Genomic DNA, 14,211 nt, shown 5'->3' on the forward strand with positions numbered 1-14,211 from the left:
TGCTTGCGGTCATGCAGGTAATCTTTGAACCAAGGTGACTGTGTTTTTAGGGGAACATGGTTTTAACACAGGTGGCGCAATAATGTCGAGTGTAGTTTTGAGCACTGAGTTTAAACTAACCATAAGTCTGTCTGCTGTTGGGGATTTGCCAGATGTTAAGCTAAGACATCAGGCAGTCTGGCTTCAAATTCAGTCTTAGTTGAGGAGTTGATGCATTGCCATAGTGGTATATAAGGTTGTTGTTCCACTAAACATGGCAGCTAAACTATAAACTTAATAAGTGAGTGATCAGTGACCACTGATGTAAGAGGCATGATGTCAATATTTGTGACAGCAATACCACGTGCAAGAACCAAATCCAGGGTATTTCCACTAATGTGCGTTGAGTCCCGAATGCATTGCCGAAATCCTAATGCATCCACAATTTCCATAAATGATTTGCAGATGGGATCAGAAGGCTTATTTATATGAATGTTAAAGTTATCAATAATCAGAATGTTATCTGCACTAGTTGACAAGTTAGAGATGAACGCTCCAAATTCATCTAAGAGTTCAGAATATGGGCAAGGAGACCTATATACAGTGACAATACGGCTGATTTTTATTCTTCTTCCCTTGGAAATGTGTTATATCCTGAGCAGAGAATCAGATGCTCAAGCAAGTCATAATTGTGACCCCCAACAGCTAATAAGCTAAATCTAGATTTATAAATAAGAGCAACACCTCCGTCTTGCTTCGCATCATGAGGGACATGACTATATGTATATGCTGGTGGGCAGGCCTCATTTAAGGCGAGGACAGCTGTAGGTTTAAGGTTCTGTAAATCCTATAAACTTCATTTCACTTCTCAAATATCACTGTTTGTCTGGTATATGATATATTTAACTGAAATTGCTGGTCCAAACAACCATTTATTTATAAAGAAAAATATGGAAATCATCAGGGGTGCCCAAACATTTACATACAACTGTACATGTAAAGGAAGAGCCCTTTAAACAGGTAAACAGGGCCTTTCAAGTACTCTGTCAACAATGAGCCCAAAATAATCTACTAATGTACCTTGGCAATCAAATTTGTTTGTGAATCCACGATAACACGTTGGATGAAACCTGATCATGAAAGTCTTAATCTACATTATGCCAAGATTTACAGCAATAGACAACCTTAATCCACCTCCTTGCTGGTGTGGATTTTTCATTATTTACGCATGCTTCTCTCGCCAGTGAGCTGCACTCACCATGTTGTTTACACACTGCTAGGATGTGAATGCTGAACAATGATTGGTTCAGACGCATCACGTGGCGCTCCGCTTCTCAGTGAAAAAAATTTTTTCACGCATTTGTATTTTGCTTCTATGCAGACTTTTTGAGTTGAACTCTATGAAATGTACTTTTGTATATTTTTAACAAAATTATTGCATAAAGATTATTTAGACCGATTTTACTGGAACGGAATGTAAAGAAGGATTTTTCATCAGTAAGGCTTAAAAGAAGTGGAGCTCAATGAGGGAAAAATTAATCAAGAAAAAAAACCACGGTTCCTTTGGTAAATCGCATAAAGACATGACAGAGAACTTTAAAAGGGTCACGCACATGTTGACGTCATTGCATGGGCACAGAGTTACAGAGCTGGAGAAGTATAAATCACACTTCAAGATTTTAAGGTACCACTCTGAGCGGACTCAGAAAAAAGAGGGACTCCACCGAATGTAATCTTTTTCATGCACATAATGCCCAGCGCTTATTTAAGGCAGGTGCGTATTTTTTTCAGATGAAGTTTTGACCTGGTCATCAAATGAGGCAGGCCTCTGTTCAAGGTCAGGTGTTTAATCAAGGAAACATGTAAGTCTAACTGGTGCTGGGGATTCCTCGTAGATCGTTCAGCGCCTCCTGGCTATAACTAATCCGTTACATGCATATCGTGGATTTTGTCCATTTTACACATAAAGCGGATTATGATGGACAGAATTCCATGGTCCACCTGAATCCATTATATGTGAGTTTTACTGTACATCTATGTACATGTGTAGAGAATTTTCTAATCTGCATTGACGCACTGTATTTGGTGTCTGGGGAACTATGCAGACACTCAAGCCTGTAAACTGCCACATTCTACACTGAATGCATTTTTGAACTGTGAATCAATTATTAATCTCATCCTTGTCCACCTGTATTTAGTAGAACAAGCTTTTCAGTCTAATTGCACTTTGGTGTTGCTGGTACCAAATATGCTAAATTCTCTGGATAGACTGGTCAGTTATTATATCACAAATTAATAACCCAGTAAAAATCAACCATGAATGAAATCAGTCATTTTTGCTCTATGGCAAGATGCATTATAATCTTGAAAAATGATTTCATCATCCACAAACATCCTTTCAATTGATGGGATAAGAAAAGTGTCCAAAATATCAACATAAACTTGTGCATTTATTGATGATGTAATGACAGCCATCTCCCCAGTGCCTTTACCTGACATGCAGCCCCATATCATCAATGACTGTGGAAATTTACATGTTCTCTTCAGGCAGTCATCTTTATAAATCTCATTGGAACAGCATCAAACAAAAGTTCCAGCATCATCACCTTGCCCAATGCAGATTTGAGATTCATCACTGAATATGACTTTCATCCATTCATCCACAGTCCACGATTGCTTTTTCTTAGCCCATTGTAACCTTGTTTTTTTCTGTTTAGGTGTTAATGATGGCTTTCGTTTAGCTTTTCTGTATGTAAATCCCATTTCCTTTAGGCGGTTTCTTACAGTTCGGTCACAGATGTTGACTCCAGTTTCCTCCCATTCGTTCCTCATTTGTTTTGTTGTGCATTTTCGATTATTGAGACATATTGCTTTAAGTTTTCTGTCTTGACGCTTTGTCTTCCTTGGTCTACCAGTATGTTTGCCTTTAACAACCTTCCCATGTTGTGTTTATTTGGTTCAGAGTTTAGACACAGCTGACTGTGAACAACCAACATCTTTTGCAACATTGCGTGATGATTTACCCTCTTTTAAGAGTTTGATAATCCTCTCCTTTGTTTCAATTGACATCTCTCGTGTTGGAGCCATGATTCATGTCAGTCCACTTCGTGCAACAGCTCTCCAACGTGTGATCACTCCTTTTTAGATGCAGACTAACAAGCAGATCTGATTTGATGCAGGTGTTAGTTTTGGGGAAGAAAATTTACAGGGTGATTCCATAATTTATTCCTCAGAATTGAGTGAGTCCATATTTTTTTCCCTCTGCTTGGTCTAAAAAAAGTAACCGTTACTGACTGCCACAATTATTTTTCCTGACTTCTTATAGTGTTTCTTAAAGCCAGGAAGTTGCCATTTGAAATGACTTTAATTTTGTGTCGTGTCTGTGATCTGCTTTTTTTCTACAAAATTAAACAACTGAATGAACATCCTCCAAGGCCGGTGATTCCATAATTATTGCCAGGGGTTGTAGTATGGCAGATCTCATTTTGAGAGCTTGCTCACAAATCTCGTTTAATCAGAGCACATACTGACAGTTCCTCTTGTTTGCCTCTCCATAGTTCTCACAGCTGCTGTCACACAAGCTTCCTTACAGTCGATGCTTCATAAGATTCTTACTGCTGGACCATCAGCTTTCAATATCACAACTCTTCTTTCTCAAGCTGCTCAGCTGTCCAACCAAGGTACATAAAGAAGTATTATGCTTACAGTATTACAACACTTCTGGTGCAAAGGTATTCACTTGGAGTACTATGCAACGGTTTTTAGAAACCCCATCATTTGTCACATCATAAAATGTAATGTTTGGGCCTTGCTTCTTACTTAGCCTCTCATTCTTACTGTGCACCATGGTTTTCGTTTTCAAAGGTTTTTGGCAGTGTTCCTTAAGTTGTTGCAAAGTGCTCTGTTAGGACATAACAGTTCAGCTAATCAGTTTCCCACTTCAGTGGTAATGCAAATAACTGATGAAGATGCCCTAGGCCACAGTGGTCATACAGATTTTATGATTCATGCTTTTACTCAGATACTCCTTGTTTGACTTTGTAATAAATTTCATAGTATGTAATAAGTCATATTTTTGTTTGTGCACCTCCAGCAGCTCAACAGTCAAACCAGTCACCAATGTCATTAACTTCAGATGCCTCATCACCCAGGTCCTACGTTTCTCCAAGGATTAGCACACCACAAACCAATGCTGGTCCTCTTAAACCTCTCCTCAGCACACAGCCTATCATGTCACAAGCAAAAGTAAGTGTTAAACATGAGTATGGACTAGCAAGCTATTTCAGTGTGTGTACACTTTTGTGGCATCACCAAGCACACATAATTTCAAATGGGCATGGCCTGACAAACTTCTTTGCTGGACCCCAGATTTAACAGTAATGATGAACAAAGCTTGGCAGTTAGATTTCCATCAAACTTGTTTTCACTGTGACATGAACAATCACATCGTGAGATTGAGGCATCAGCAGTATTTTATGGAGTGACCGCACAACCTCAAATTGGTTCTTGGATCATGCAGTTGTCTTTGGAGCCATCAACACTGGGGCACCTTTGAACTGGATCTTGCCAGTTGAATGTCCCACATAACCAGTGTGACAAAGCTGACTTGAGTCTTTCTAAGGCATGGGTTAACGTTCTCCATCACCACGATCGATTTCCGTCATTTGGAAAATTTAACCACACATACGCGCGCACACGGTGTCATGCGTGTTTTGAGGCCGAAATATGATACTGTCACTGTTGAAGCAACGTACCTTTCTGCGCTAATCGAAGCAGCAGCAATGTCTGCGTGGATGGTGCCGCACCACGTAGGAAGGCACTGTGAATTTTCACTCCTCTCCGCTCTGTTTACTGTTTGCCACGAGTCACGGTCCTTCTCCTCCCTGTCTTCGTGGGAACATTGGCAGACCTTCCCAAATAGAGCACGGTGTGGCTTTGCTTTGAACCAGTGAAGCAGTGCTTCGATGGTTTATTTTATTTTGCTTTATCTTAATTTTTCCCCCACTAAAACCCTAAAGAGCATATGCCTGTGAGTAATATTTACCTTTTTATGTTAAACTGACCTGTTATGGTCTTCTGAAACAGTTGATAGATTTATTTTATAACTTAAAAACTGGACCGATGCTAATGCGTTAGCATGTCTATGGCATTTTCAGTGTTAAAGTTAGCATTAAGCTGTTCGCATCTCAGCACGTTTGTGTGCATGTATTTTCTGTATAATAATTAATAGCTCAGCCTTTGTCGTAAAAGAGTCAAATGTATTACAAATTGTAATGTTTTATTTATTTGTATTTATGTATTAATAATAATATAGCAACAACAGCAATAATAGTAATAATAACTAATAATGCTACAATACAATTTTAGAGAAACGGACAAAAAGAACCTGATAAAACAAAACAGAAAAGATGAAACCAGCTAACAGTGAACATAAATAAATATAGAAGTAAGTGTTTCCTGTGAACACCTAGTGACTTACACCTCCAATTCATCCCTGTTTTATTTAAGTTTAATGACAGTTTTTTTCTGTCACACCACATCTAAGCTGTGTTTTTACACACACACACAAAAAAATGCAGTAAACTGCACATTTGTCTTTTTTCACGAAAATATCTTATTGAAGATCACATATTACACTTTAATCAGGCCTTCAAAATACTTTTGTGGACTCTTGCTGTAATATGTTGCCAGTGGTTGAGATAGTTGCTGTAGGCATCTAAAAATGCTCATAATTGGGTGAAACCTGATGGAAATCTCTTTGTGGTGTGTCGGTGATGTATGTATGTATGTGCAAAATAAAACAAAACACTACTCCAGGTATGTTTTTGACGAATATAACATAACTTTGTTACAAAGCCAAATGTTGATGTTGCATGATAAAGGCCTTTTAATAATAACTCACTGAAAGAAATAATGGCAAAACTCACATGTAAGTAAAAACAAAAAACGATGAATCGAAAAAATAAAAATAATCAAATTGTTCGTTGCAGCCCTAGTTTGCTTTACGAGTGAAAGCATTTTACCGATTAAATGTGAATAAGCCAGTTTTGAGTTTCTCAATGCACATGCGTTTTCAAAACGGTGACAATGTTGCTTTTTGCACAGCAGAACAACATTGTCAATTCCTTTAGGCGCTAATTTTGTATTTTCATTGTGCTGCCAGCGACACAGCACCCTTTTGGCGCATTTACCGATCAAACCAATAGAACCGATCAAAATACTACAGAAGACAAAGAATTTTTACTTGACAGTTTGAAGTGAGTTTTCTTTGTTTCAGAGGGCTTCATACTGGGGACGTGAATCTTACAACAACTCACGATTCAATTCGATTCCGATTCTTGGGGTGACAATTCGTTTCAGAATCCATTTTCGATTCAAAGAGCTCTGAGAAATAGTTATATTACTTAAAAATGTTTATGTTTAAGAAAATGCAGCTTTACAAGGTTACTCAAGTGATTTTAAACATGCAAATTTACTTATCTGCTTTGCTCGTTCAGAGTTGGCTGGCACTTTAGCGAAGTGATGGAGTGTGCGCTGGTCAGTAGTCGGCAGAGACCGCTGCTCCGCTTCTTTTAGCTCCAGGTGATGGCGTAGTATGTGGGCTTGTGGATTTGAAGTGTTTCCGAAGTACTTGACGCCCAAACATTTGCCTTCAGCAAAGACGGTGCTGGCTGAAGTAGCTCTTTGTCCGCCATGCTGCAGCTCACGAATGTTTGAAGCATGCCGGACCCTCCCCTCATGGTGACGCTGTAGTACGGAGGCCGTTGCCTGACAAACAGTACACACACTGAGTAAGCAAGAAAATGTTTAAAAAAATGCTTTTGAAAATCGATTCTTGGACATTTTGGATCGATTCAGAATCTTAATAAATAAGAATGCTGTTTTGTGCAGCATTCAGGTACAGCGACAAGCTGACAAAGGATTGTCAGCTGGTTAACTAAAGGTTAAATAAAAAATAAATTGTGGAGTGTGCTTTCATAAGTCTGTATTATATGTAATATAAATGATGTTGGGAAATGATTGAAATTGCTGAAAAAAGGTTAGAAAATGATGTATTTTTTTGTGTTGATCTGTATTCTGTAGTGACTTCAGTTTTACTGCCTGAATGTTTTGTCATGATAAATATCTTACCATTCATTTAGCGATTCAATTAGAAGTCTCAATTTATCCCTTTTTAATTAGCCTCTAGTTTTTTCTTCATCAGGTTTTCCATCCTGAGGTATTCTGTCAGAGCAAATTCATAGAATGGAAATGCTGTTTCTCTCAATTTGGTGGGTCACATAATAGTCACTTTGACATTGTAAATTCTACTAATATAAGAATATGCACGAATGACATTTTCTTTATGATATACTGAATATTCCAGTCTAGTGTTTCCAGATTTCTTTCAACTTGGTCCAGAAATTATTGAATAATCTTACTTTCACTCTGGGTGGCGTGGCTTTCATTTTATTTATATTATTTGATATTTTCACGGAGAAGCGCTCTGTAAAATCAGCGCCGCAGGTGGGTTAAGAGCAGTCTTTAATATTAATATCTTTAATGTGATGCGAGTGTCCGAAGCGCTTACTTTCACCCCTGATTATTTCCCATCTTTAACTTCATATTGAATTTAATTAAGGATCAGTCTAGTATCTCGTGTTGTGGCAGACATAGTATGTTGATGGTACTGACTGATGGTATTATTTCCTGTCTGGGCTGGGACGAACAAATTCATTCAAGTTTATTATATAAATAGTCTGATCCTCTTCTGTATTTGTTTTGACAAATAGTGGTTGTACAAATGTGGGACTGAGTTTGAATAAATGTAACAGCAGAAAAAGAAAAAAGCAGATTAATCCTGAAACTCTTAAAATCATTGATCATGTCCAGATTGATTTCTATTTGTCTGGTTGTCAGACGCTAACCAAGATGGCAGCACTCTGGCAACAGCCAGCGAATGAGTGGATCACCCCGGTACTCCCATCTACTGAGTAAATAGAAATCAATGGCCTTTTCTCTAAGTCTAGAAAAGTTAATTCTTTCACCAAAACATCAAATCTAGGCTTTCATTTTAGATACACCTTTTATCAGATTGTAGCTGAACTTTCATGTCTTCTTTTTAAGAAAATCCTCATATAGAATCAATAATAATGATAATACTAATACTAATATTACTAATAGTATTTGTATCAGCAGATGTCCAAATTCAGGTATCAGGATCGGCTCGGAAGTGAAAAAAATTGTGGATCGGCATCCCTAAATAAGGATAGCTGTGCCTCTGGCCTTTCCCCTAAAGTGAGAGTGGAATATCTGGCCCTGGTAATCAGATAAAAAGTACTTTAGTGTTTTTATAGAACATCAATAGTCCAGGGCTCTCCCTAAGCAATGGCACAATATCGCTGCGCCACTGTTGACATTTTGCTGAAATGGCGAAGGGATGTGGTTTTCTCCAACTAGGAGAAAGCCACAGCTACTTTTGGTCTACTTTTGAAGACATTTTTGAAGTCACTTTTTGCACATTTAATCTTAACCAGATCATACTACTTTGAAATTTTTTTTATTTTTTTTCATAATACACAAACACACTCATCTTCAACCGCTTAGTCCAATTAAGGGTCACAGGGGGCTGGAGCCTATCCCAGCAGTCATACAGTGCATGGCGGGGTACACACAGGACAGGACACAAGTCTGTCACAGTATTTCATAATAATACATTATTATTATTGACTTACTATTTGTAATATTTAAGAATAAAGTAATGCAGTTTGAGCCATGCTGACTTTGAAACAAAGATTGGTTTTGACTAATGATGTCTGATTCCACAGGTTTGGCCAGAAGGGTGTGCAATAGTATAAACTCAGATCACTTTTACTCTGTTTACTTTTAATGACAGATGCACTTTTTTCCCACTGATGGTGTTAATATTGTAATTTGTAATGCAACAATTAAGTATTTCAAAATATTTTGTAAACCACTGGACACCTTGACTTCATTTAGGACCACAGGTAAAAGTTGCTTATTTTCATGACTTATCTTTTATCATAGAAAATTAATATTTGTCTTCTTTTTTGCTGGTCTGAAAAATGATCCGAACCGTGGCTTTTCTGATCCGTGACACCCCTAATAATTACTGATATTGAAGAATGTCAGGTTTTTTTTTAAAGGTAAAGCTTAATGAAGATTGTATGATCAGTTTTTTTTTTCTCAAAATTGAAGTATGTCTGTCTTTGTTCCATCAATAACACATGGCTTCATTGAGGTTTGGCACCTCTGCTAATGTATTTGTTCTGAAAACATTAGTTATTATTGTTACCCTCTCACCAGACAATGCAGACTTTCTTAACTTAAATCTGCTTTGCTCCATTTCTTTAGTTTTTATAATTTTTGACAAAGGCTCTTTTTTAATTCACTAGACCAGCTCATAATTCGATTTATTATAACTATTATTCAAACATTGGGCATTTTTTAAACATTAGCTACCGTGCTTTCATTTAGGACCATGGGCATGTTCCTCATTTTCATTGTCCTTGAAGTTCTTTTTAAAATTGAAAGCTAAGTGCTATTTGTCTTTGTTGTTCTTTTCTCCGTTTGAGCATGTGCAAAAATGGAAAAGTGACAAGTGTTATAGAAATGCATTTTTCCCTCAATTTCTGATGAGCAATTTTCTTTAAAAACTCGAAATAGCTCTTGATCTACAAAAAGTAATGAGTGGCTATAACTAATGCATAAGTATTCATCTCGGAATGTTTCTGATGAGTCTCTTATTTGCTACGATTAGGTGAGTGTACCACCTGTGAAGCAGGCATCACTTCCCCAGCCCACTCCTCAGCAACCCCTCTCCAGTGAGAAGCAGCACACGCATGATGCCACCACTGCATCGCCTCGTACCCTGCAGCGCCAAAGGTATATACCACCTTGCAATAATACCATGGTGCAATAAAAAAAAAAACCTGCACTCTTATTTCCAAACTATATTTCAGTGGTGAACATGGCTCCATGGCATCTACAGGATTTAGTTATTTCAGTGTTGTGAAAAATTTTGGTGTCCTTCAGGTTTATTTTTATATGCAAATTTGTAATGCAAAGGGTCTGGTTTTTGTAGTTTGGAACAGCCTGGTGCTGCCCCATCTGCTAGGATGATTAACGTCTTTGGTGTTGGGTTTCTTGTGGCAAGTCCATCAGTCAGCTGTGAAACCCCACTGAATCACAGTGAGATTGCAAAAGTGATGAAACAGCTGAAGGCAGGTGTATTTGCAGGTATGCATTTGCAGGGTAACAAGGCTAAACAACTCCAGGCAGATGGAAGCACTGGCCTCCTTGAGTTGTACACAGTGTTTTCTTACATTTGGGAGACAGGTGCAGGGCTGTGAAAACTCCGCGGATCTGCGGAATTCCGTGGATTTCATCATGGGGAGGGGGGGTGGGGTGTTAGTGATGTACTCTTTAATCGTGAACATCACTGAGTTTTTAAAATGCTTATCGCAAATTGTTCTCTTTTTTTACGACATCGTGTAAGTTTTATAAGTCCGCGGACACTGATCTGTGTGTTACAGATACAAATCAGTTTCCTCGGATCCGCGGAGTTTCGCGGAGGAAAAATGCCACTCAAAGCATAGCTGTTGTCGTAAAGCAGGACTGGTTGGTTGCTGCGGCGACGCTCTGTGGCTAAAACTTAGCATGTGGACATCCCAAACTTTTAGAGCTTTCAAGTTTTTAAAAGAAGATTTGTGCAGTATGTCTGTGTCATGGACCGACTGTTTGAAAAAGTCTTACAAGGACAAGAATCCGTGGAATTGTCGCTGGCTTCATCAACACACCTGAAAGATAAAAGAAACGGGAAAAGTGAACTGTGCCCTCTCAGGAAACACGGTAAGAATTTTTCTCTCCCTGGAAAATAAACATTCTGCTGTTCAAACAGGATTTTAGACAAGATTATGTGACTTTTTTTTTACTAATCTAGACTTTTTTTCATTGTAAAAAAGACATTGTGGCTTTGAATCGATTTAGGCTGCATGAATTTACACAAGAATATAAGTGACTTTTTACTATAAGGTATGTTATTGATATTTGGAAAATCATGGTAAAATATTCTACAAGCTTTAGCTGTGGTTTTTGAAATGCTGTAACAGTCTTTTCAGTCTTCATAAATTTCATGTAGTTTAATTGTTCTGAGTTAATGCATAATTTGGTTTACAATTAAAAGGAAAATCATTCCAGGTCCTACTTCCATGTCATATTCTGTTGTTTCAACATCATCATTGACAGGTCAAATTAAAGGTTGAATATAGGATCATTTAAATATCCAGTAATTTTGAGATTTATTCTTCCAGGAGATGCTGAAAAAGTATCATTAGATAAAAAACTTAATTCTAGGGCCCCATAGGGCCCAAGACCCTGGCTCCTGGGGAGCTGTACCCCCTCAATCCCCTGCACATTTTCCTCAGATTTTGCAATTTTCATTTCACAGCCCTGCAGGTGTCATTCCAGCAGACTGGAAGAGAGGAGTCGTCACTCGCTGGAAAGGATGAGCACTGCAACAAATACAAGGATAATACACTGCATTTTATGCTGAGCAAACTGCTTGCAATGGTGACTTCCAGGTGCTTCATGCTCAGCACCTCAGAGCAGTGTGTATCCATTCCCCAGCTGTTAATTGAATGTATTTTTGCTCTGTGAGTGGTCATCGGATGCAAGTGTGAATATTGAAGAGGCGTATTTGCAGGCTGTGTTGAGTTTTGCGGAGTATTTAATTCAGTTGATGGAGCTGTTCAGTGGGACGTGCCCATCAGGTTGATATGTTGTCCATTCAGCTCCTCCCGTTTTGTTTGGGGTTGCCACAGTGGATACAGCCCAATCCGCATTCGTATTTAGCACAGGTTTTATGCTGGATGCCCTTCCTGGCACAACTCTAATGTAACCTGGAGTTGCTGGTGTTTCAGAGGTCTCCCATCCAAGTACTAGGTATCTCAATTTGAAAAGAGGGAAAAAAATTGAAACATTAGGAGTTTTTGAAAGCTTTAAATCGAATAAAACATGTTTGTAAACATCGATCGGGAAATGTGCGTACCCTGCATCATCGCATTACATTGAAAAAAAAGAGTCCTATTGCTTTCTGCAGCTTCGGTGCCACTGGTGATACCTGTCTTTTCTTGTATTTCCTCTAAATAAGCTGCAAATGTATTACTGCTGCTGATTAAGTAGGGCAGGCACACATTATATTTGTCCTCTGGCTTCTGTAACATGCAGAAAGAACCCCTGCCAGGCAAATATTTTAAGAACACAGATGAAAAATGTGGACAAATATCAATTAATTTGTATGCCAATATTTTGCTGGCGGGTGACCTGTCAGGAGCATGATGTTAAAAACTTCTGCTGTCCGATTCAATTAAAATTGAATAGCTGTCAGCTTTCAACATATGATGTCAGAGTCTAACAAAAACAGTCAGATTTTAACCATTGTACTAAACACATTTTTGAGTTTTAGCTCATCCTGGGCCAAAGTCGAGATGAGCTGTTGCTATGATGAAGGTGTCCATCCTCCATCCACAATTAAGAAACATTGTCTTCTCCCTCAATTTTCAGCAGATTTCATTTCTGATGATTTTGCTTGCAATAAATAATTCTTGTGTATTAGGCATGTGGAGATTAATCGATACAAATCGAATTAGTATGTAGATACAAACGTGCGCGATGCAAGTGTATCGAATCAATTGATGGGTGAAATTGCGATGGATCAGTCGCTGCCTGCTTGCATCAATTTTTTGCCGATGCACATTGAACGCACCACGGACGGAAGCCAGAAAGCACGTTTCTACCACAACAAAAATGATGACATCGGTAGCTTTTTTGCTTATCGATTCCCTTATTGGTCCTTCAGTTCAGGACACCGGAGCAGCCGTTATTGTTGAGGGTGTTTATCAGGAAATGAACATTTCTCTACATTGATTTCAGACTGCAGCAGGTCTGCTTGAAGCAACGAAGCAGCGTTTCAACCCGCTGTTTGATGATTCTCTGCTTTGCTTTCAGCGGCAGGTCCACAATTTTTTCATTAACCCCCTCAAAGCCATTTTGAAGATGTCAGTCTCGAGTCAGCTTTGTGTGGATTAAAGTCACAAACTGACATTCTTGTTGCGGGCAAGAAGCGAGAATCGTCTTCCGTTCCACACTGAAGTTTTACGCAATGGTTCTCTGGTGTGAGCGCCAGCCCATGCATAAACTGAAGTTGTCCATCAGGTAAAGGAAATAATAATAATAAATTCCTCTGTTTTGTGGTATGAAATGCACAGCTCCAAAGAGCTGCACAGATCTTGGTCAGAATTAATAACGTCAGAGCGAATCGCCATTTTAAATCAAATGACACCTCGTTCCAAACATTATAATACAAACAATGAACTGCATGGTGCGCCAATGCAGGGATCAAATTCATGCAAATATCAAGATGGCTTAAGTGTTGCATTCTTAGGAAAAACATAGAAGTTCATGTTTGTCCCTGAGATGGTTATTGAAGCATCCAGGGACACAGCAAGTCATCCCGGCATTCTGAGCCTTTTGTTTACTTTGAGTATGTGTGCATCTGTAGCAGGCACAATCCCCTACGCAACCAAAGTCCAATATGGCAGGTATGCAATGCCCCAATTACAGCAGATAACCTGTACTTCACAGACGGATTTTTATTTCTACTACTCACTATGACAATGGCAAAACTACACAAATTGTGCCACAATCCACATTTGTGGCTGCTTTCAGGAGATAGGGAAGCACTATTGTTCTGTCCTGCGGCACTTCTGTGGAGTGGTGAATGCGACCATGTGCACCATGAGACCATGTTCCCAGACCTGATGTGATCTTTGAGCGTGACCTGCTGTGATCTTTTACAAAAACAAATTCAACAAGGTAATATGAAATATAACAGCAAAAAAGAAAAGAAAAAAACCTGAAGCACTTTAGAAAAACACCTCTTACAGAAACACATATTTGCTTTATATTTGTTCGTATCTTAGATTTTTTTTGTAAATACTTGTTCCCTTCAAATCATATTGACTCTGATTTCATACATCTTCTGAATATTGCAGCAAAGTAAATTATTGTGTACTTTATACATTGTCTGTGCCATTTTAAATTCCACTAAATCATAAAATTTAAGGGCATTACTGTCAATAAACAAATCGTTAGTTGATTCCCTGTAATTTGATCCATTAATAATTCTTATAGCTTTTTTTTTGCATCCTAAAAACAAAGTGTTAGCTTTAT

The 14,211-nt window shown here is 38.4% G+C and overlaps 1 protein-coding gene across 1 annotated transcript in view; it reads left to right on the forward strand.

Moving 5' to 3' along the window:
• The window catches only part of waca (WW domain containing adaptor with coiled-coil a), a 113,374-nt gene that overhangs the window by 72,561 nt on the left and 26,602 nt on the right, over nucleotides 1–14,211 (forward strand). Inside the window, 3 exon segments of the mRNA XM_034172104.1 lie at nucleotides 3,537–3,659; nucleotides 4,076–4,224; nucleotides 9,740–9,864. Coding sequence (XP_034027995.1) covers nucleotides 3,537–3,659; nucleotides 4,076–4,224; nucleotides 9,740–9,864 — 397 coding nt within the window.

The sequence above is a fragment of the Thalassophryne amazonica genome, chromosome 1 (genome assembly GCF_902500255.1).
Source record: "Thalassophryne amazonica chromosome 1, fThaAma1.1, whole genome shotgun sequence".
Taxonomy (NCBI): domain Eukaryota; kingdom Metazoa; phylum Chordata; class Actinopteri; order Batrachoidiformes; family Batrachoididae; genus Thalassophryne; species Thalassophryne amazonica.